The sequence below is a fragment of the Lygodium microphyllum genome, chromosome 12, assembly GCF_053477565.2.
Source record: "Lygodium microphyllum isolate KBCC chromosome 12, Lygodium_microphyllum_v1.1.10, whole genome shotgun sequence".
Lineage (NCBI taxonomy): Eukaryota > Viridiplantae > Streptophyta > Polypodiopsida > Schizaeales > Lygodiaceae > Lygodium > Lygodium microphyllum.
The window spans coordinates 100,285,337-100,310,174 of NC_141146.1; the positions used below are offsets into that span (position 1 = coordinate 100,285,337).

At 38.2% G+C, this 24,838-nt stretch overlaps 1 protein-coding gene across 1 annotated transcript; it reads right to left on the reverse strand.

Moving 5' to 3' along the window:
• Positions 1 to 1,498: 1,498 nt before the first annotated feature.
• Positions 1,499 to 9,993, reverse strand: LOC148028099 (uncharacterized). Its single transcript, XM_087689781.1, has 8 exons — positions 9,789 to 9,993; positions 7,680 to 7,847; positions 5,926 to 6,216; positions 5,239 to 5,447; positions 4,354 to 4,402; positions 4,153 to 4,242; positions 3,920 to 3,982; positions 1,499 to 3,577 (listed from the first exon to the last, which is right to left on the reverse strand). The coding sequence occupies exons 2-8, from the start codon at positions 7,845 to 7,847 to the stop codon at positions 1,802 to 1,804; spliced, it is 2,646 nt and encodes an 881-aa protein (XP_087545907.1). The 5' UTR covers positions 9,789 to 9,993; the 3' UTR covers positions 1,499 to 1,801.
• Positions 9,994 to 24,838: the final 14,845 nt, after the last annotated feature.

The window sequence follows — 24,838 nt, forward strand, 5'->3', positions numbered from 1 at the left end:
GTTTTCGATGGATGATGCATGAGATTCTCTTTTGTAAATCACTCAGCCTACCTATCACTACCTTTGATAAGTGTCTTGTTCCTTCGAGCAAAAGCCTATGAGCAAGGAAAATACCAAGAAAAACCCACCAAAACATGGCCTGAAATTTGGTAGTTCCTATAGAATAGTTGAAAATTGAACCATAGACAATCAAGTATGTCATGCACATTGTCAAAGTGAAGAAATCCACAATATATTTCTCCATGTACTCCTCAAGGTTTAGGAACACCTCTCCTTCATCTATGATCGTCTTAGGCCTTTCTAACTTCATTTTTGCACTTTAAACAACATTGCTCGACTTCTTGTTTAAGAAGTTAAGACTTCATGTTTAGTTTTCAACAATATAGTTAATGCCATCTAATGTCCATATGGATTTTGACAAGGAGATGGCATAGGAAATGGAATGCAAATTGATTAGAGATAACTCACATTTTTTAGGGTTAGGCATCGTTTAAGAACAAGCATCAAAATCAACTTCATATCATGAATATATGCAAAGCTGGGGCTTTTTAATGCAGCATCAGCAACATCAACCAAGAGGACAATACGACTGTCAAGTGTTAAAATATAGGTGTAGATGACAAATAGAACCCAAGAAGCTATTGCTAACACTATTAACTAGTAATGATTTGCATGAACAAACTTGATCTTGCCAGATCGAGGGTGCTAGACCCAAAATGTTATCATGAACCATATGAATTGTTAGGAACATATGTGGTAGAAATTGAACTGTAAAAATTATGGCAAGCACTGACTTGATAACATGGAGAAAACGATTGTTGTGAACATGTACTCAAGGGACATGAAGAAAACTAGGTGTTTCTCAACATAGAGCATGAGCTCTACTAGCAATGGTGAAGCAATTACCTCTATAAATGCATATGATTAAAAGCCAACCCCATGTTGGAAGTGGGATGAGAGAATGTGCACGCGAATGGGTACATATGCATGCAAACATGCCTACATGCTAAACATCGCACACTTATTATATGTGAGAATGAGAATAATATGATGGTTCTAGAGTTACCAAAGTGAGCCACCAAGATGAGCACTCACACAAGACGGCAAAGCATGAGCACACGTGAGTGGAGTGCCCATATATAAGCAAGTGTGGAGAGGGCACCTAAAATAAGTGACTGCAGCACTAGGCAGTAGGCCAGCATAGGTGGACGTATGCATTGATGGTGTGCACATGCATGCGTGCACATTTCTATGATGGTATGTATAGGTCTGTACAACTTGGTCATAAATACAGTGACAGCAAATAATTAAAGAGATCTTTATATATAAATGTCACAGAGAGAGAGAGGGGGGTAGGTAAAAGCATTCTGCTTTATAAAATAAAGTTCAATAAATACAGATTTCCATTCCTCATCTTGCACAACTTCAACATATGTAATAAAAAAGGCCTGTGAATTCCACAGCACATCATAATGGGTAAGCTTGAAATAACGCAAACTTTGATGTCCAAAAAATTTCCATATATAGAAATGTGAGGCAAGGATTGGATAGCCTCCAAATCCAATTTCTAGCTTGAAGATCCCTGCTATATTGCCACAATACATGCTCAACACATCAGAGCATGTTAAATAGATCACAAGTATGTAGCAAAACAGAGGAAGTAAGCATCATATGCATCTATCAATTTGCTCCAAATTGAGAAGTTACTTTCTCCAAGCTGCCTCAATTACATTTTGTAGTAAAACAGAGGAAGCAAGCAAAGCCATTACATGCGTCTGCCAATTTGCTCCAATTTGACCGGTTACTTTCTCCAAGCTGCCTCAATCACAGAGTCCCTTTGGACCAAAGCAACAAGCCGCTGGCCACCTCCATTTTTCCAAACACCTCTACCTCTCTGCCTGCTACCCTCTACTGCCTGACTTGAGGTAGCTGCAAAGCTGTCTTGATTGAATCCTGAATGATCCTGTGTGAAGTCTGAGAAAGAGTCATCATCAAGGCGAGCTCTCTCAAACTTCGATATTTTCTTTTTCCTTTTCCCTTGTGCTTGAGCATGAACCTTCATCTCCAGCTTGAGATCTGAACGACCCGCTCCACATACAACACAACAGCTAATGTCTTTCTTGTTACGTAAAGTACACATATCACAGCTCCACATCTCATCATCTTCTCTCAGCTCCAAAGAAGATCCATGGATTAATGGCGGCAGATCTATTGGCTGTGTGGCCTTTACAAGCACCTTAATTGATTCTTGAGGAGCGCTGTTTGATGCCATTGTTGTTGATGATGAACTGGATTCACCAGTTTTCTTCTTCCCTTTCAGATCACGATACCCATCTTTGGAAAGAAACTCTACCTCACCCTCACTACCATGTCCTGCTCTATCCATCAACCCAAGCGCAGCTGTAGCACTCACAATGCCAGTTACTGGTTTTTCAATTTTTGATGGCTCTTTTCCTCGTTTCGTACTGTTACCATTACTGACACACTCTCTTAAAGAAGGAAAGTCTCCATTCGAAGTAACACTGTTGTCATGTGTTCTCTTCCTATATGCAGCTAATAAATCTGCTTTTTTAGTACGATCGGGGCACAATCTTGCTAACTCTGGCACAAGATGCTCCAACCCAAAACTTGTGATATGCTTGAAGTAAATATCGGCATCTAGGTCACCCTTTCTGAATTGTGCTGAGATGTCTTTGAAAGCAATAAATCCTTGCTCATCACCTCCCAGTCCTGCACGTATTCGATCAACAAGAACCTTGTTTGCCATACGGAGCTCGTCCACAGTTAAGTTAGAAAAACTGGGTGCTTCACTCAAAGAGGAATCACTAACTGTTGATTTAACATTCATGCTGTCACCAACAACTGCTGATAAGCTACTACCATTTACTGAATACACCTCCTCCACACCAGATTTTCTCTGAGCCAAAGATTGTGACCACTGGCTTGATGATGAGGGACCATTCATGACGCTTCCTGGCTCTCTTTCAGAATCTCCAGACTCCCTTGGTTCTGTTGGGTGGCTTCTTCCACTTGTACTATAGGACTGCAAGACGCACACATCCTCAGCTGAATTTCTACGGGCCAAAGGTTGCGACCACTGGCTTGCAATCAGGGCCTCATCAGTGGCACTTGGTGGTTCTCTTCCAAAACTTCCAGGATGGCTGCGTCTTTCAGCCATAGAGAGTGTTACCCCTTTTGCCCGCTGTTTTGCTTTGCGTCGTGCATTTTTAGATCCTGGCAGAGGCGGAAATGCAGATGCTTCTAATGAAGAAGGGCCAGCACCACTGACAGCTGTAAGATATCTTGATGGCTCAACTCCATCCCTCGCTGAGTCACCTGTTGTAGAAGCTTCCACTCCATTTGAATCTGCATCCTGTAACTCTGGAAATTCCTGTGTGCCTCTATGTATTGCCAAAGGTTCCTCTGATGCGTTTTCCACAGAGCCTGATACAGTATTACTTGGACTTACTGAATAAGAGTGTCCATTTGAAAAGCTTCCCCTATTTTGAGAATTCCCCCTGTTTTGGAAAGACCCTCGTACTTGCCCAGGACGCCGATATTGAAAGCTCACTGGAATCTGCTCATAACAGTAGAATCCACACAAATTAGTAGCATAACACTAGAACACTTTTTTAGGTCAGTTACCATAGATGAGAAGAGAATAAAGATTAGCAAATATCTATATTTTCCTATGTCTTTACTCTTCCGATTCAATGCCAATGGAACATCTTGCTTTGCAAATGCAATAATCTTTTAAACAAGTATTAGATCAGAAATATATCAGCAACTAATAACCAGATCTAAAGATTACAAAGTTGAATGTGCACGGAATAACACTACATTTTGAGGTGCACACACTATCAAGCATAATCAGCAAGTATTGAATCAAGTTGGTAATTATTTAAATCTTGTTTCACACCTGCAAAGCTGCATTCCTCTGAGCACGAGACATGTTGCCACCATGCATTAGTGCATTATGCCTCTGCAAGTACAACCATAGCAAAGTTCGTGTTAGAAGCCAACAACCACAGACAGGAAAGTAACAACCTTTCAGAATGGCATCTGCATCCTTTACAGCTGCATATGAATAAAATTATACCGAGTGCCATACCAGCACATCATAACAGGTATATCAGTCAGGACCACAAGTACCTTTAGTTCACTCTCTGAGGTGAAAACCACAAACTTCTTTGACAAACACTCTGGATCTTCACATAGAGCATGCTCATGGCGAAAATGTGCCTGTAAAAGAAAACAAAATTCAAATTTTCAATACCACCGCAAACTTATTTTGATCCTCTACCCACCTTGTCACAAGATATTTTACAAAAGACAAAACAGAAAACAGCATACTTCTAGATCATCGTAGTTGCGGTAATAATCATACCGTCCAGGGCGCAATCTGAAAGGAAAGGATCAACTATGAGTACAACAATTCACAGCATTCATGCTACATGCAGCCAGAGCAGCTTAAACAAAAAAGAAACCAGAATGCCAGCAGTCAAGTAGCAAAATATCTCATTGTGAAGATAGAGTCCACTGTAAAAACTTGTATAGGTCATAGATCAGCAATCTCTCAAGGTGAGGGAAAATATAGGAAAAGGTGTTCGAGGTGATTGTTAATTGACAGATATGATAATACTGCAGTATGAAATAACAAGTTGACATACAAGAGTTTGTACCAATGTAGAAAGAGGTGATAGAAGCAACAGCTAATACACAACATTGGAAATAGGCATCAAGTGACTCTCAAAATGTCACTTGAGTTTTTTAAACACCCACACTTGTTCATTGGGGCTCTTACCTTTTTAGTCCTCTCGAAACTCTTAAAATATGAACAGCGGCAGTTACTTCTATAAGAGAAACCCTCTTACTGCCCCAGTTTCTAATTCCTAATAACCCCTGTTCGGTTGGAACCCTTCAGAGATGACTTTTACTGCTGTTCAGAGCTTTTCAACCTGGCAATTCTTTGGTGTTTAGCTCCAATTTCATGCAAAGATTCATAAGCTTTCCTGCCAATTTAATGCGCTACACTTCGGCAATTTAGAGAATAATCAAAGTGCCTATTTATAGCAGGTGAACTCCCATAAGTAATTATGTGACAAACATCTTCGGTAAATATAGTGTGAGCACAAGCTTGTGGCAGAAGCTCAGTGGTTTTTTAAAGGCCAAAAATTCTAGTGAAAATGGCACATAGGATTATGAGCTTCAAAAATCCAGAGATCTGCCTTCACCTACCGATCACAGATGTGGCAAGTATAATGATCCCTAGACATATGCTGGTAGAGTTCATTATCACCATAAAACCTCTTCCTGCAGAAATTGCAGATTGGATGACCAGTAAAACCACCACGCTCTTCACCATCACCATCCACTTCTGAGTCCCCTTTAGATAAATGGTGCTCAAGCTGTCCCCTGGTATATAATTTCTGCTCACAAAGGAACACCTGCGATAACCTTAAGTTCTGTTACTATACTGTAAAAATGACTGAGAAAAAGTGGGATCTTAATGATTTCTTGATAAACATCAACAGACAATATCCAAGAGGTGCAAGCTAACAAAAGCATGAGTAGATGTAGCAAACATATTAACCACATCGCACTGCTGAGCACCATAAAAATACAAGTCAAATGGTTCTGCAGATTTTCTATAAATAAAAAATTTGGAGTTTTTATATCTCTTCAATCTCTAGAGTAAGGGGCTTGAGACAAGAGTTCACTGAAGTGCCCACACAATTGAAAAACATGACAGAGTGTGCTCAGAACAGGAATGCTATGTAGACAGGCAGCACAAACATAGGTCTGTCAGGGAAAGGGGGTCTCATATGGTTAAAAGATCAAAAGAATGCAACTCAAATTTCACACATTTAATAATAACAATGCAATGCAATCATTAACTGGTAATGTTAGAATAGTAAAACTCACCTTCCGCCCTTCCAAGCAAAGACCACACATCTGCACCTTATGAGCACGAAGAAGATGTCGGTGCAACAGGTCTAGATTCCTAAACACATGTCCCTTTTTAACATACTCCTTTGTGGCATCAGAGTGCTCTGCTTGCTCACAAACTCTGCAGGAAAGCTTACACATAGCTCTAATCATTTTGTAGTGCTCTGCATCATCAAAGTATGCTTGTGTATTGCTTTCAAACCACAGGTCTTTCCGTTCAGAGAGAGCTTCAAAATCTCCAATGACCTTAGTGAAATCTCCCATTGCCTGCATTGACGAAATCAGCAATTAGACAAATTTACAAATTTCAAAGTGTTCACCTGAAAAGTCATGCAAAGGTCCATTGCTCTCCCTCACTCCCACATGCTCCCCCCCATGGCCGTTTTCCTCTCCCTTCCCACACCCAAGCCCCCTTCCATACCTCCTTCCACTTATTCCCTCTCAGATTGCATATTAAGGACTTCTGTAAGATTTGTGTATAAACCTCACTATCAGCTTGATGAAGACAACAATATCCCTACACATTCCAATGGCCATCCAATACATACCACATCTAGTTTCACAGCAGCCGTTCTGAAACTCTAGAACACTCAAGCACGCAATCAAAAGGGCTTTAGTTACTGAACAACTTATACATGTTTCTGACCTCTGCACCCTTTGCTCCCATTAACAATAGTGAGGACTTTCCAAACACATGGTTCACCAATCCTTTCTCTTGAATTGTGAAAGCAAGTGAGCCCTTGGAGCCTCAAATCTGCACAACATTTATCAAAGGACATGGCTCAGTGCACAAGGGAGCTTCTACAATAGTGAGGACTTTCCAAACACATGGTTCACCAGTACTGTCTCTTGAATTGTGAAAGCAAGTGACCCCTCGAAGCCTCACATCTCCACTACATTTATCAGAGGACATGGCTCAGTGCACCAAGGGAGCTTCCTACAAAGTTGCAATACTATACTGACAACCATAGGAAATGGTAGTCACACCTATGCATGAAAACATTTCAGGCCGACTAGTTTGAGACATTGTTGGTGTTTGGAAATTACAAATAACCCACTGCCTCTCACCTGCACAGATCTTTGTTTTCAGCTTTCAGTTGTTCTCTCCTGTTTCATTTTCGGTGTGTGCATGTTTGAGTGTCTGAGAACTAGCCAATAAAAGACAAATTGATAGCCTAAAACCGGTTCACTGCTGAACTAAGCATAAAAATGCCTACAAAGAAGGAAATATAACCAATGGTGGTCATCTGTAGACTGATAAATTGACATCACATACTAGGAATGATATATTCACATCACATCTATTACTCCACATATGATACCAATATATGCATCTTTGCTACCGCAGTTCACATGTCAAGTCTAAGATTTCTACAAACCTTCACTGTTTAAAACCCAATAACGCTTACAGTCTTGCAAGTCAATTATTGACTACTGAGAAAACTTTGCTTTACACCAAGTGCCAGTGCTGCATGTGAAAATCTTTCGTGTTGTGCAAACTAGTGCTAGAAAGATTCAACAATGTCCACTAAGAGCTAGTGACCTTTAACAACTCATACCCAGATCAGAAACTACAGCAGGAACATTAAGTTTGACACCATATAGGCTAATCAAGTAACAACCAACTGTTCCTGCAAATGCCACTATACACATAGTTATTGAAGCAAGACAAAACAGAACTGGACCTCTAGAGTGCCAAAACAATACATTTATAAGCATGCAAACATTACCTTGGTCATAAACACGGAACTGCATTCTTGTTTGCATATGCAACACCGTTTGTCGCCAAGAACAAAGCGCAGCCTAGCAATACAAATAGAACACACATCCCGGTGCCCACATGATCCATATCCAACCCATTCAAGTGGTTCAGCACAGACAATGCAGCAATCCTCCATCTGCAAGCTCAGAAATAAAAAACAGCATCAGAAAGATGAACCCTGATCCAAACCAAAGCTTATTAGGTGCTACTACAACAAGCACATGTATTAGACTTCCTTCAGTGTTTGGATGTTTTTGAGCAGGACTCTTACTGTACTTTTCCCTTGGTTCCTTTTCTGAGGTGATAATTAATGTACCAGAAAAGTGATCCAGAACAAAGCATCTACACTAAAAAAGTTTAAACAAAATCATGCTGTTCAAGGTTTGGTAAAACCACATGCAAGAGCGTGCTGTGTGTGTGTGTGTGTGTGTGAGAGCGTGCTGTGTGTGTGTGTGTGTGTGTGTGTGTGTGTGTGTGTGTGTGTGTGCGTGCGCGCGCATGCGTCATGTGTTTTGAAGAAGTCATCAAGTTGCATCTTCTACCATAAATGAGTGAAGAAATCTGCATTTAAAATACTTCTGTTTCTCTGAAATGCCATATAACTCCTGGCCATTGTAAAATTCCAACAAGAACGTTGCCACCTACCTACTCCCTTGAGTGAGGCAAACCTTTGTATTTCCATTTACTTTTAACCATTGCCCATTCATGGGAGTGGCAATGGAGCAAGATTTGTGATTTTGTTTTTGTACTTCATGGGCGGTTTTCACACCCTTTGGGGTTTCCCATATAGTGATATAAAGCAGTTGGAAAAAGTGTGCGCAATGTGTTTCGGTCAAAGAGTGACCAACTCGACCCACCATATTTGCAGCAACTCCCAAGGCAATCTCTCTAGGTAGTCTCTATGGCAGCATTCCACACATACTCCCATACTTTTTCCTTCATTGACACCTACAGGTGGTCAGGATAGCTTGTCTATTTATGGTGTGTTGGATCTGGCCATCCCTTTAATGTCCCCCAAGGGTACAAAATACTTAATTAAGATGAAACCAAACTCACCAAAATAAAAAGTAAAAGTGGTTTCATCACCTTTGCAAGTCCTAGAAGGCTAATAGGCAGCCAACAAGCACCCTTTGTAATTCCTTGGCCTCTTTGGGGTGACCCTTTGGGCTCCCTTGGTGAGATAATCATTGCCTCTATAGTATTGGTAGGTCCTTGGGCAGCTAACATGCATCCTTGGCCCAATACCCATTTTTGGGCCTGAGAGGGGATGTTCAGCTTAAAAAAGCTTTATGTGTTGAATACCACTTAATTGCAGCCCCAAAACATGCTTGATACCAAAGTTATGATTAAATGATTGCTTCCCCAAAGAGTATCTATGTCCCACATTAAATAGACAAGTTGCCCACCACTCAGCCACATCCTTGTTTGCGAATTGTTGGTGCCCTATTCTCTGTTATCAACACCCCTTCCTAGTGGATATCACAATTCGAGTTGCTGTTCATCATTAGACACCTGCATCCAGCCTTCCACCAGCCACAAGTGATCAACCCACAACCCTCTAGACCTTGCATGACAAAACGATCCCTACTGCATTGCATAAGCTTTTTCTTTTTTAACTTTCAAAGAGCTATGGCTGCTCACAAGCACACTGGCAATTTGCACAAATAGCGAAGTGTTTAAAGCAATGAACCCTGCCGTACTTCAATTTGTAATTTTTTTCTTATCTTTTAACATTTCCAGTTACAGGAGCGAATGCCTGCCGCGAATCTGAAGCAGACCCACTATTCCATTAGTCCAGCAAACTGATATCTATAGTTTCAGACGTGAAAGGCCCATCCTCAAAGACATTGTACCATTTCAACTAGGCAAGCACTCCCAGAAACACATGGGCGAGCAAACAAGCTGTGCACTAACCCTAGCCAGTTTGTCAGACATAAGCACAAAGTGAAAGCATGAAGCAGGGATCATTGTCATTTCAAGGCAATGATGAGAAACACAGAATTCATGATGGTAGATCGAACCAGGAATCGAGAAAACGGATCAGCCATTGTTTATTTAGCGAGTCGATGGATCGTACCTTTGAGAGAGCAAAACGACCGAGAGAGGACTGAGGAGTGCAGGAATCGCGAAGGGCCTGCGGAGGAGGAGAAGAAGACGGTCGCAGTGCAAGGAAGAATGGCGGAGGGATGGAATGGGAAAACGGTGACAATGCGAGGAATTTGCAGCGTATTTTTGCGTTGCTTTCAATGACTGCGTCGGCGTCTGCGTGAGAGAGAGGGCGTCGGCAAGCATATAATTACCATTACAATTATAATTAGAAGTAATTATTAGTAGGATATGCCTAAATCTTAAAATCGCGATTTGTGCTTATCATTATCATTGTGCTTTATTCATTACTCATTATTATTATTATTAATCTGTTTTTTTTCCCCTTTGCAATGTAAATTGATAATCATATCATCAATATCAATTTCACCTCTTGTTTTCCTTTCTAAATTATAAAAAGTATTGGTAACACATACAAAAACCTTTGAAACCTCATGCCTAAAAGGCAACGCATATTTTTTTAAGCCTTTAAAACCAAAATTTTGAAAGGATTTTCTTGCATCAAATTACATGTACCTACCGCTATTATAACTAAAATTTTCATCAATTTTATTAAATCTTCTTCAAATTTTGAAGTTTGTTCTGGAGCATTTATAATTCATTTTGAATTAAACCTTGATTTCGAGACTAAAAGTTTGCTTTAGACAATTGTACACTAGTAGTACATACTTTCTATGGTCGCTGCATACCCTACATGTTGCCTAGGTCAAGTGAATGGTGCACAACTTTTTGTAGTTAATTTGATTTATTTGATGAATGAGAGGCTGATATAGTCTTCCATGAGATTAATGAGAGCTACATTCCCCTTCCATACTAATACATGTTTGTTGTGCATTTCATAGTGGGACCATTATATGTCAAGTGGCCTTACATGTTGAAATATGTTCAACTAGACTAGTTATGTCACCAATAGTTTTTCAAAAGTAGTTGTATAAGTGCAGTTCATACCAATTGTTGTTCAAAAGTAAATGTACAAGTGCAACTCAAATGTATCTTTCATTGAAGATGGTCGTCATGAGTATATGTTTTCATAAAATGTGGAAAATATTTAGTCTTCCATATTAATCTTAGCTAGGAAACATAATTGCTTATCTAGAAAATAGGCCATAGTGTTAATCTTAGTATTCCATTGTTGGGAACTAGTGCCCAACATTGGAATCTTTTGCATCATTGTGGGCTATTGGTGGGAGTTTAGCTTGCAAGTGGATTTGTTACCTTTTCCTCCTTTTGGATCTTCACACACTCTGTGTGTGTGTGTGTGTGTGTGTGTGTGTGTGTGTGTGTGTGTGTGTGTGTGTGTGTGTGTGTGTGTGTGTGTGTGTGTGTGTGTGTGTGTGAGATAGTTTCTGCTCACATCATACATCTCTCTCAAGCCGAACATACCAAGATCACAACCACCACACATCACTAAAAAGATGGTGAGCCTCCTCAAGCATACAAGTGTACCACTTTGGCCTATTACACAACAAAACCTAGTAGCATTTTTGCAATCACAAAGCATTGGTATAGTGCTTGAGGGCCTAGCTATGGCATGAGCAAATTCACTAGGAAAGAGATAATGTTCGGGATATGAAAAGACAAGCCAATAATTGCTAGGGCATGGCTTCTACTCTCAGATGTTTAAGAAGGTAATTGATATACCCCTTGATTTGGCATTGAGTTTCTGGACTCAAGGCAAGTAAATCATGTGTATTTGAGTTCCTTAAGCAAGCACATGCATCATTTTCTCACTTATTATCTTTTTCTCTCTAATGTCCTTTCTCTTTTCAAATGGTTTGTCATAGTTGCAAGGTTCATGCATCTCTCTCTCTCTCTCTCTCTCTCTCTCTCTCTCTCTCTCTCTCTCTCTCTCTCTCTCTCTCTCTCTCTCTCTCTCTCTCTCTCTCTCTCTCTCTCTCCATTTTTTCTCTAAGAAGACCAGGTGTCCTTTTCGACTCATTTCTTTACCTTTGTACATTCTTCGAGCATACCAAGAAAGATTGCCTTCAAAGTGAGGCTATTGTCATGTATTTCTCATTGTGTGGCCAATTGGCATAGCCACTTGCTTGTGTTGGCTATTTCCATGTGTATGTGTGACCAGGATACCACACCTCTCGTCCACATAAGAATGGCCCACATATTAGTAGACCATCTCCCAAGATGCTTGCTCATGTCTTCCACAATAATCCCCTCCTCCCACAACATCTTAAGCTTGTCAACCAATGGATGGAGATAGACATCCATATTCTTGACTTTATAGCATACAAGGACCATCAAGCTAAGGATTAGGTGTCCTTTCTTCATAGAAAATGTTGCAGATGACAAGGACTACTAGCCACATATTGTAAGAGGTCAAGTGGAGTTCGAATGGATTTGTGCCATCCATAGCATGACCAAGCTAAAGATTCCTTGCATCTCGTGCAAAGTTGGGAAAGGTGGAATCAATGTGATGTCATGCATATGAGTCTACAACTATACGATGGATACCATCTATGGATCTATTTTGTGCATGCCACATTGTTGAGCTCGCCATGCCTTATGTACAAAACATGTAACAAACACTTAGTATAAGCAAAAAGTATAGGACAACCTTTACGAGGATTGTTCGACTTTGCAGGTCTTATTGATATCTATAAGTGCCACACTCTGTACATGTTTCCATGGACTCATATTCTCCTTGAAAGAGCATACAATCATTAACACATGCATGAATACAATTGTTATCCATGCCTAGCTTTCACAATACTTTTCATGCATCATCATGAGACTTGCGCATCATGTTTCTAGATGGCAATATGTAACATTTTAGTTATTTGAAAAATCCCAAAACATTGAAGAAATTAAAAACATTTCTTATAAGCATACTATGTACCTGAATAACTCAATCACACTTGCATTACTCCATTTGTACTTTGCCTATATACTCAGAAGCGCAAGGAGCGTGTTTATGCAAGATACTTGGCACCCATCATATAATGGTATGGATGCCTCCTCCTCTCTCAATGGATGAAATGACTCAACATCCATGGATAGTAATGCATCAATCATTGCTTCCATTTTAGCCTCCGAGGTCTGATAGGTCCCTAATGTCTTCTCCAATCGATGGCAAACTAGATGAAGCACCCTCTAGAGGGTTTATTAGCTTGGGTGCTCCTTCTATTGTACACCCACAAACTCTTCTTATCAGCTGCAAAACATTCATTGCTTGGGATGTATCGGCATTCTACCATGGAGATTTTTTATAGCTAGATAATATTATTGAAAATTATTTCAATGAAAGTTTGATGCTAAAGCACGATTAGTGCACACTTTGCTCACGTGCTAACTCAAAGTCCAAGATCACTTAATCAATGAATTCTAGTTGAAACTCGCCATAACATTGCACATGGTCTATAGACAAATGACATTTTTGGTGAATTGGAAACTCACGTTGAGTGCAAGGATATGGGACATGTTGATTAAGATATGCCTCTCGATCTCTAGCATCGCGGTCATCATTGTTGGTAATTTTTGCTACATAATAGACAATGCATTATTTAACTGATTAGGTCACCCACTCTAAACCAAGTGTTTCTATTTTTGGTATTTTTGATTTTTGGCTACAAGTTAACCAAAATCTCTTATCTAAGTCCAATTTCTGGCTAGGATTGATTCTCTTGATCTTGGTGGTCGATTCCTATCTCTCTTTTCATCTCTCTCTCTCTCTATATATATATATTTATTTATTTATTTATTTATTTATTTATCCCTCTCTAGCCCTCTCTCTCTATTTCTTTCTCTCCAAAAATTAAGGGACAAGATTGTTGAGAAGTGGTGGACAACATTGGAATCTTTTGCCTCATGTGTGTTTCCATTTTTGGGGTTTTAGTTGTGGGCTACTAGCAACAAGGCCTCATAGAAAACAATGTGCCATTTTCATTCATTTCTTCTCCTTTATAGATTCTTTGAGCATACTAATAAAGGTTATTTTCATCCGATTGTTGGGTGATTACACCCACTTGCATGTGTGGTTGTTGCCATGTGTTTCTGCTTGTGTGGCCAACCATTCACTTGCTTATGTGGCTATTGTCACATGTCTATGTGATTGGGATGCCACATCTCTCCCAAAAAATTAAGGGATAAGATTTTTGGGAACTAGTGGCCATGATTGGAATCCTTTGCCTCATTGTGTGTTCACCTTTTGGAGTTTGTTGTGGGCTATTGGTGAGAGTGGTTTCTTTATTTATCAAAGGTCAAGGCTTGTGTGTGTTGTATCTTACTGCCATCATTCTATGGGAATGCAGCCTCTATTAGTCTATCCTAACCTAATGTTGTGGTGACATCAATGCTTTGTCTAGATGGCATCTTGACCTAGTTGGTGCTAGATGGCATCTTGACCCAATTGGTGCTAGATGGCATCTTGGCGTAGTTGGGTTGGGTTGGTGATGTGGTAGTTGTGCGAGCTCCCTGGTTGTTTGTCAAGGATGTCAGCTTGATGTCCTCTTTGTTTGTCTACATCTTGTATTTCCTCTATGCTCTACTTTTTGTATGTTGTTGTGGTGTCCCTAATTTGTTCTTCTTGTATGGTTGTATCATCTCTAAATGGTTGAAAATAAGGTTTTATTCCGTGCACATGGGTTGTCATATTTGTTCCCTTGTGCATATGTTTTGCTTGCATGTATGTTCTTAGTCTCTCTGTTATTTTGTAGGGACCTATCCATCAATGAAGTCATGATTCAAAGAGGCATTTTCTATGTATGGGGAAGCAAATGCTGACTAGGTCACCCTTTTGGTATTCCTTGTGTGTATGTTCCTAAGCATAAGCTTTTTTCCATTTCATTGGGGCCTAGTGTAGGGTTCTTATTATTGATGAGGACAACATTGGTTGTTTTTTGGAGATGTAAGCATTCTAGTCTATTGCATCTACATGTGAAGGTTCTATGTTTGTGGTGCTAAGTTTAGGAGGGAATACTGGATCTTGACTGAAGAGGGCTCTAAAAGGGTGACTTTTTTGGATGTTTCGAACTGAAAATTGATATGCATGTGTTATGAAGGGTAACATTTCATCCCCATTTTGGTGTAAAGGATAGTGTATGTTGCTAGCACATGCTTTATCATCCTTTTAAGCCTCTAAATTAAATCATTGGTCGGTGGATGGTTTAGAGACATGAAATTTTGTTTTACACCCATACTCTTCGATAATATTTCCATCACTTCACTTTTGAAATTTGTCCTTGGTTTGATAATACCATCCTTGGGCATGAGTTCTATAATATTAGTTTATGTAGCACAAATTGTGTGTCATGCTGCAATGTGGAATAGCTTGTGTCTCACATAACCTGGTTAGATAGTTTGTCATCTAAGAGTATTATGTCTTTATGGCCACAATTTTTGGAAATAGATTCAAACCGAGTACTTTGAAGGGTGTTGTTGTTTTTATTGCCTATGCTAATCATGGTTTGATTGTGGGCTTTTGTAGGATTGGTGTGTTGGGCATTCTCAAACATATTGGGCTATTTTTCTATGCATTTGTGGCCAATAGTAGCTTCGTCTCAAGTGATCTAGGAGTTTGTGAAATCCAGGATGACCAAACTCACTAATGCTTTTGGTACAAAGAAGTGTGGTGTGTTATATCTTCATATGCAGTACAACAAATTGTCTCTAGTTTGAAAATTTTGTGTTTCTTTTCTTGCATTTTGTGTGATGTGGTAGATGATTTATTGTATTTGAGGGTTAGTCTATTGTAATGTTGCTAATGTGTTTGTGTTTGCCAGTAATTCATATACTTAGTTATTTTCTTTGTGACACTATTGTTTTGACCCTTTGTGTATTAGATGTCAAACTAGTATTCTTGCACAATGAGAATGCTTCTTAAAAGTCTACCAGGACGATGTGCCTTTTTCATCATTGGTAGTATTGGTTGGTTATCTCTCTACGATTAAGCTTTTTCCATGCAAGTATGGATGCAGTTTGGTGGTTGTCCACACAATTCCCAATAGTTTTTTTTATTGTACTATAATTTTCTTTAGCCTTTGTAATGTGCAACTAATGAATGTTATGGGATACCCTTTTCCATGTTCATGTTGTTATACTAGGACAGCTAGTCTTGAATTGGAGGCATTTGTTTGTAGTTTTTTTTTTTTGAAATCAAGATAATTCAACTTTTCTATGTTTTGCATTTGTTTCTTCACTTCTATGAAACATTGCTTACATTAAGATGTCCACGCATATTTTGCTAGGTTCTAAATGAATTGTGTCAAGAATGTTACGAGACCTAGAAATCTCTGTAGCTTCTTGGTTGTATTAGGCCTTGGAAATTATTGGATGGCATCATTATTGTGGAATCTATGCGAATGCTTGCTATAGATATGATGAACCCCAATAATCTCAAGCATATTGAGCCCCACTCAACTTCTTTGATTATAATGGCAAATTGACTCTTTATACTCTTCAATACTTCCTTATGCTTTGTCTAGCTTGCAGTATGTATGATATGTCATAAAGGTAGATGATCAACACCTCTCTATATGAAATCTACAAATATCTAGTTCTGCATGCACTAAAATGTGCTTTTAGTATTGCTTTGACTAAATGGCATGCATGTAAACTAATATAAGCTAGATGTTGTTCTAAATTGTATATTGTGGGTGATTTGCTAATGATAAGGATATTTGCCAATAGTTGGATGCTAGATCAAGTGAAGTAAAATATCCTAATTTTCCTAGGGTGTCTAAAAAGTCATCCAATCTTGGCAAAGGATATATATGTCATATAGCATGATCTTATTTGGTGAGATGGAAGTCAACGTTAAATTGGTAGGTGATGTCATCTTTCTTGACTACGTGAGGTTTTGATGTTCAATCTCTTGAGGATGGGATAATAATGCCTTTTGCAAGAATCTCTTTTATGGCTTTATAATGTATCAATTTTCCTTCCTAGATATTTGATGCATAGCCATTTTGATTTGGGCTACCATTTTTGTATTGGTTTCATGGAAAATTGGTAATTTAATTGTGTAATTTTGTGCTCTAAATGAGATATTGCTAAAGTATTGCCTTTATGTCTTTTGATTATATTTATGGTGATACTTCATGTTCTTTCTCGAATATTTGTTGCATGTTATTTTAAGTTTTCTCATTAATGCAATTAGTGGCATCTCTTGTGTGGTGCCTACCCTCAATGTGTGGTTTTTATGGTCTATTATGGCTTGGTTTTCTAAAAGCTAGGACAATTTGAAATACTTGTATTGGAGGTACATAGAAGTCATGCTCAAAGTTGTGTTCTCCTATTTATATGGTTAAGTTTGTCATTTGATTTGTGTGATATTATTATTATATCCAAATAGTACATTTATTGGCCTTGTGTGATTTATGTTTAGTTTAAATGTTACAATTGACACTTGACTAATAGAAGATATGGTACTCCCTATGTTTATGAGTGCTTAGACTTCTTATCCCTTGACTTGGGTGTTGACTATACATACTTTTGTGATGAAGGCTTTTTGTCCATGCCACACTATGAGTAAATGTTTGGCTTTCATCATCCATTCACTTAGATGTTTTGTAGAACTATTGTGAATTTTGCTAGTTCACTCATTATGACTTGTAAGTTTTGTGTTTCTGCTCATCACAATTTGCAATAATATTTCTTAATGTGACCATAGTTATTACCAAGAAGCATTTTGGACATCATTGTGCATCATTAACTAGACTAGATGTTTATCAATCACACTTGATTGTGTTGATGATGTATATGGTGTGTATATTTGTGTGTTTTGGATATTTTGAATGTCCATCTCCATTAGTGTTGGTTGGCAAAACTATTGCTTTGTTGTGGTTGCTTATGTTGGTTGAATTGTGTTCCAATGGTTGTTTGCTTTGATGCACTAGGCTATTTGTATTTTTTGCTAATATGTTGTCAGACCTTGACCCTATGACTTGTGAGAAATGCAATGTATTAGTCATAGTCAACAAGAAAAATAACTTCATTTCTTTAGCCATTATTAGTTCGTCAACTTAAAGGAGTCGGTATAACTTCACAAAAATAGGTTCATTTGGCTTTTGCTTGAGGTTATCTAGTTGCTATAGAGCAATCTAAGCAACATTTTTCTTAGTAAAACCTATTATTACCAATATTTTCACTAGACTCTAATTTGAATAGATTGCTGCATGAACGAGGTTGCAACAATGATGTTCAACATTGTTCTTCAATACGCACTAGCTTATTAAAAGAATGCCAGACTTTTGACCCAAACATTCTTAAGACTAAGGTCTCTTTCCAAATCTATATTGCATTTGCATAAATCTTTCCACAACTCCCACTTTAACTTTGATGGCTTGCTAGTCATATTGCTTAGGAATCTCTTTGCCTTCATCCTACTCATTGATATTTTGTATGCTATGTTATAAGTTAGGCTGTACATTTTCTAGTCCTTTTTAATCTATCGAGGGCTTGGAGAGAAACATAAGGGGGTTTGTAGCAAATGTGGAGTTGTAGCCTAATGATACATTGGGTACTTTAGTTAGGGCTACAATAAGAGTGGAAAGAATGCTTTGTCTAAGAGTTGAAGAACTGAGGATTCTTCAAACTTAAAGGAGGACTTTGAGTCAAAAAGTGAAACTAAAAGTGAAGATAGTGGTTTAAAAGTTAGAGTTTGGGGATGAATCAAGTGACTTGGATGAAGAGAGTAGTAAGAGGAAACATAAGAGGGAGAGGAAAGTAGGTTTAGACAAAGACTCTAAAGAGAGTAGAAAGTAGGGGAAGGGTAAAGAAAGTAAGAGGATTGAAGATAGAAAAATGGATTTAAAAATCAAGCAAAACTCAAGGACTTGGGATTTTTGATAAACAAAGAAAGGAAAAGTTTTGTGAGATATGACAGAGGAATGGTCATGAAACTAGGGGATTTTGGTATATTCCTAATGTTTGGGCAACCTAGCAACTATATGTTATGTAGTCTATGGTGAAGTTGCTAGAATCTATTGTAGTGAATTAGATTATTTCTTAATAGTACCTTGAGAGGTTTTACGTGACCAAGAAGGATTTCAACAAGACAAATGTGGAATACTTTTCAAGGACAGAAGTAGAAAGCACCATTAGGAGCATGCCATTATTGTGGAGCTCAAGGACACTTTGTAGGACCCAACTATGACTTATGGTCATAGCACTAAGAGAGGAATGCCAGTATAGCAAGGAACCACAATGATGGAAGACCTGTAGGAGGACCTCATCAACAACATCCACCTACCCCAGTTGCAATAGTCTCGATTGAGTCCTAACCAAAATGTATAAAAGTAGAATTTTGAGGATATAACTACTACATTAGGAGAAGATAGCCATCAAATCGAGGAGTATGGAAAGGAGGACAAACTATTGGGATGTCACTAGTATGCATGTGCAATGTGATTATTCTAATTGTATTAAAGTGGGAGAATGCCTTGAGGAACCCTTAGTATTAGCAGACTAGATGTCAAGTGCAAAAGAAAATGGACCAATACATTCAAAAGAATGTCATGGAAAAGGACTTCTAAACAAGTTAATAAGTTGCAAAAGGAGCCAAGGTAATTACCTAAAGATTTTGAGGATAAGGAATGGCAAGAAAGCTTGAATCTTGATCAAGGTAGTCATCAACCTAAAGATACCGCTTCAAGAAATATGCAAGAAGGAGGCTTTGATGAGTTCTTTCAAGCTTTGGGAAGGTGTTCTGTTTAATATTAGATCAAATACTAGACTTGATTCATGGGGGATTCACTAGTAGTAATAAGGAGACGCCACCTGCGTGCAAGAAGTATATGAAAATACCCCCTATTTATGGGACCTTACATTATAAAATGTACATTCCTTCCCTTAAATAACCCCACTCCCTTACACTCACGTGGTACCATACGATAAACCCTAGTGGAACCCCCGGGACTTGATTAGAGGATTCAAAGAGAAGTTTCTCCAAATTAGGCAAAAGCAGCATGATGTTCTTGATGGAAGAACCTTGTAGGTTTAGCAAGCTTTTAAGTGTCAAGTAGTAGTAGCTACTCAAAAGAAAGTAGTAGATTATCAAGTCTCCACTATTTAGGTGAAATATATAGGAAAGGAAATATGATGATGTTCTCTTGGATAGAGTCTCAAGGTAAATGTTCTCCCTAAATAAACATACTTGGTTTATAAGTAGGGTGAGTTACCGTCTACCTTATTTCATGTTAACATGGCATATTAAAGAATATTGTAGCTACTAAGTATATTGAAGAATTAGAAAATTAGGGTTGTGGGCTTAAATTTCAAAGTTAGTTTTGTAGGGTTAGGAATGACAAAGCTGCAAAGTCTTACTACATGCTTTTAGGTAGGCTATGGTTCAAGTTAGCTAAGTTGAGGTAGGATTGGGGCGTGGATTATGTTTGTATTTCCAAGGGTGTAAAAGATATCCGATTATCAATAGGGAACATGGTTATTTTGAAGAATAAGGCTAGACCATTAGTGGCACAAACTATCAACTTGGTTGATGAAGTAGGGGATGATGAGTATGAGTTATTTTCTTAGGCAAATCCCTCTATCATGCCAGTTTTCGAAATAGATGTGGACATCATTATTCAAGGTTATTTTAGGAGCAACCTAGCAATGCTACAAATGGAGTTCCTAATCAGTAAATTTTTTGGACAATATATGAATTGTTAGGATAGCCTCATGAAAAGCATTCTGGAGTGCAAGAGTGGCCTAAAGTTTAGGAAAGGTCAAGCATTGACTTGGATAATATTTTCCAAGATGTTGGGGATAAGCAAGAAGATTTTAAACAACAAAAAAAATCTCAAGATCAAGACATGTCGAAAAGTTATAATTCAATCAAAATAGAGATATAAGCATAACATGAGAAGTTCTACAAAAGTTTTGGAGGATGAGATTCAAGAAGTTAATTTGAGTCTATTAAGAGACCCTAAGCCTATGAAGCTTAGTATATATACAAAGGAGGACTTTGATAATACCTTGTTAGAGTTGTGTAGGGAATTTAGGATATCTTTGCATGGAATTATACTGATATAAAATACTTTGATCCTGCTACAGATCAACATAGAATCAACTTGAAGAACAAGTCTAAACCTATCACACACAAAAGTGATATAGAATGAACCCTAACTATGCTAAGTAGGTTAGTGAATAAATTGACAAGTTGTTGACGATTAGTTTTACAAGCTAGTAGATGAGGTGACATGGCTATTCCCTATCTAAGAAGAATGGTAAACTTAGGGTTTGTGTTGTTCATAGGAAGTTGAATGCAACAACAATAACTAGTCCATTCCCTATTCCATTCACCAACTCTTTACATGATGATCTAGCAAGACATGAGATGTATAGGTTCCTAGATGGTTTTTTAGGTTACAATCAAATCACGATGTACCTAGATTACATTGATAAGATTTCATTCATTACCAAATGGGGGCCTCTATCCACATGATAATGAATTTAGGTCTCAAGAATGGGCCACCAAAGTTTTAGGGAATTGCCCATAAAACTTTTGATTTATACATCTGACAACCCTTATGAGAGTTTTTATTGATGATTTTTGTGTCTCTATTGATAATAGGAAGGATCTCACCTAAAGAATCTAAGCTTATGCTTGAAAGTGTAGGAAGTTTGGGATGCCCCTAGACCCTTTTAAATAAGTATTTGTAGCTAAGAGAGGGATATTACTAGGCTATATTCTATCCAAAGAAGGAATAGTCATTGATCCAAGGAAGATCTACTATTCAAAAAGCTAAAGCTCCAACAAATGTTCATGAGGTCATGAGATTTGTAGGGCATGTGAAGTGGCATAGTAGCTACACGAGGTATCTTTCTCACATTTTCCCTCCCCTTATTAAGAAATGCATGCAATTTATTTGGCGAGAGGATCGTGAAAATGATTTTGTAGTGCTAAAGGAGATGCTAGTGGTAGCACTTATTTTGTAACCTCCTGCATGGGATCTACCATTTCATGTATCGGTTGATACTTTAGACATGGTTGTGGAAGCTATATTAATGTAGGAAAAGGTGTTGGAATAGTTTAGGTCAATTTATTATGCAAGCATGAGGCTCACTTAAATACAAAAAAATTCTTCCATGACTAAAAGGGAAGTATTAGGGATGGTGTGCTCTCTTAAAAAATTTAGACACTATTTCTTGGAAAATTAGGTTATGTTTTGTGTTGATCATCAACCCTTATTGTATGTGATTAATAAGCCTTAGGTCACTAGAAGGTTGGCTAGGTGGATGATATAATTGTGTAAGATTTTGATTACAAGGTTATACATACTCCAAGGAAAGAGCATATCATTGTGGAATACTTGAGTAGACTTGAGAATAATAACTTGAGGTAAGAATACATGATCAATTGTCAGATGCAAAGCCATTTGGAATGCAGGTTATGGATTTTGACTCATATTATGATTAGCTTGCTTGAATAAGCTATGTTGCCATGGAAGAAATGGGCAACCAACATTCACGCTTTGGTTCAACTTGATATTTTGCGACAATGTGATGGAAAGATTTTGTTGTGTAGAACTTACAACCAATTTATAACTATAATGTTTCATCTACCTGTGAATACAAATCCCATCGTATGGAAGTGCATTTAGAGACCTTTGTGGACCTAGAAATGTATATGCCTTGAAGCAATTGAAAGCTAGTGAGAATATGCAATTATCCTAGTTTATGGAGAGATTTATGTTGTTTATCAACATGGATAGTAGGATAGATATGGTATTATATGGTTTGTGGAGAATATAGGGTTACATGATTGGGATGTGTTGCTTTTGGACAAATTGATGTGGCTAGTGTTGAGATGTCAAGCTCAACAAGATTTGATACTTATGTACATGGATGATCATTTCTACATTCATGCCACTAATATGGTTGGTACTTGCATCAGCACATCATTCAAGTGATACTTTATAGCTCGAGAAGAAGAAAGACTAGGGTTTCAACTTCCTATCTTATGTGCGTTCTCTATTCGTGTTTTGTATCTTGCAAGAGCTCAAGCTCCCTCTATCTCCCCCCATCTTTGATGGTATCAAAGCAGCATTCAAGCATGGAGCTATGACCCGTAAGCACAAAAGTCTACAAGAAACCCTATCGTAGGATGCACATATGGAGATTTCTCCTATACAATGTTTGATGGTCAAGTTATCTTCATGAGCGTGGATTCATAATTTGGGGCTATTTCTAAAGGGAGAGCTTGAGTGAAAGCATGAGCAAGTGGAAGTAAGAGAGACCCAAATTCCATCTATGGTTTTTCTATAGTGAATCAAACTCATACTATATGGCTCTCTCCCAAGAGTGATTATCCCGTCTCTACATGACCACCTCATCTTAGTAAGGGACTCATTAAAATCTAATAGCATAACATAGTCCATGGAGGACACAAATCGATCCCCTCCATCTCTAGTAGACAATCTCAAAGCAGGCTGTGGGACGTGCACATCATGTCCAACATCACATTAGTTGCAGGGTGTCTAGCTAGTTATATGGTAATAGGAGGTTCCTTCTAAAATATTACCTTGCATACCTCAACTACTTTCTTAGGTTGCTTATACATATTCTCATGGAAAACAACATCATGGCTATGGATGACCTTCCTAGCCTACATATCCCATACACGATAGCCCATTCACATATATCCCCTTAACCAAGAAAGATGCATTTCATTGATTTAGGATGATCTAGCTTATTGTGTTTGTCTTTGGGTACATGGTAGAAAGCCTCACATCCAAAGACTTTGACATGCGGATATGAGGGAGGTTTTCTAGACCATACCTCCTCTACAATCTAACAACTAATAGTAGCGCATGGGTATCTTTTAATCAAATGTATGGCATTAGTAACTGCCTTAGCCCAAAAATATTGTGGCAAGCCTACCTAGCTAAGTATACTACGGATTCTCTCCCGAATTGTCTTGTTCATGCACTCTACAACACCATTTTGGGGTGGGATATAATGGGTGGTCGATTGATGCTTAATATCCAACCCATCACAAAACTGCTCAATTTCTTTAGGGACACATTCACCCCCACCATCTGACCTTAGGTATTTCAGTGTATACCTAGAGTGCTTCTCAATAAGAGCAAGCCAATGTTGAAAGGTAGCCAATACATTTGATTTCTGCTTGATGGGATATGCCCAAACCTTATGTGAATAATCATCAATGAAAGTCACAAGATATTGTGCCACCTAGTGTGATTGACAAGGTATGGGACCATAAACATTAGAATGAATAAGAGCCAAAGGCTCACCCATGTGTATAATGCTAGACCTCTTATGAGAATTGCATATCTATCTTTGCCATAAAGACAATGATCACATGAATCAAAAGATTTGTAGTCAAAGAGCGAAAGATATTGCATATGAGAAAGCATTTTGATTCCTTTTAAGGACATGTGCTAAGGCAAGATGTCATAAAGATACATGTGGTATGTTGGACAACCAAAATATGGTCAATAGCCCCATATACAATTAAGGGATAGAGGCTGCTAGCCTTGGCACCTTGAGTAAATATAAGATTCCCATGTGAAATCTTCCAAATGGAATCACCAAAATATACATGATATCTTGCATCATCCAACTCATCCAACTGTCTAATAGAGAGTAGGCTTTTGGTCAAAGTCAAAATATAGTGTACATCATGCAAAAAAAAAAGTGCTGACTATAGCAAACTACAATCCAATATCATCAATGCAAAATCATTTCCTAATCTCATAAGAATCTTTCATGTTGTGATAGGAATGAAACCAGGAATGAAACCAATCCCTATGCAAGTAACATTGGAAAGAAGCCCCCAATTCAAATAGCCAACATTGAGAAAAAGGGGATGAGGCATGATCCAACCGACTAGTATTAAGAGAAGAAACTATTAAGATATAATAATCATCTGAGTCACACTCCATTACATTTGTTTCTTTAATCTTTATACTAGACTTATTAGGGACAATGTTGCGATCATTATACTTTTCTTGCACTTTTCCCTTGCCTTTCCCACAACTTAGAAAGTATCATAAGTAAGAACAAGGGAGGGAGATTATCCTTAAACTCAAGAAGTGTCATGAGGGA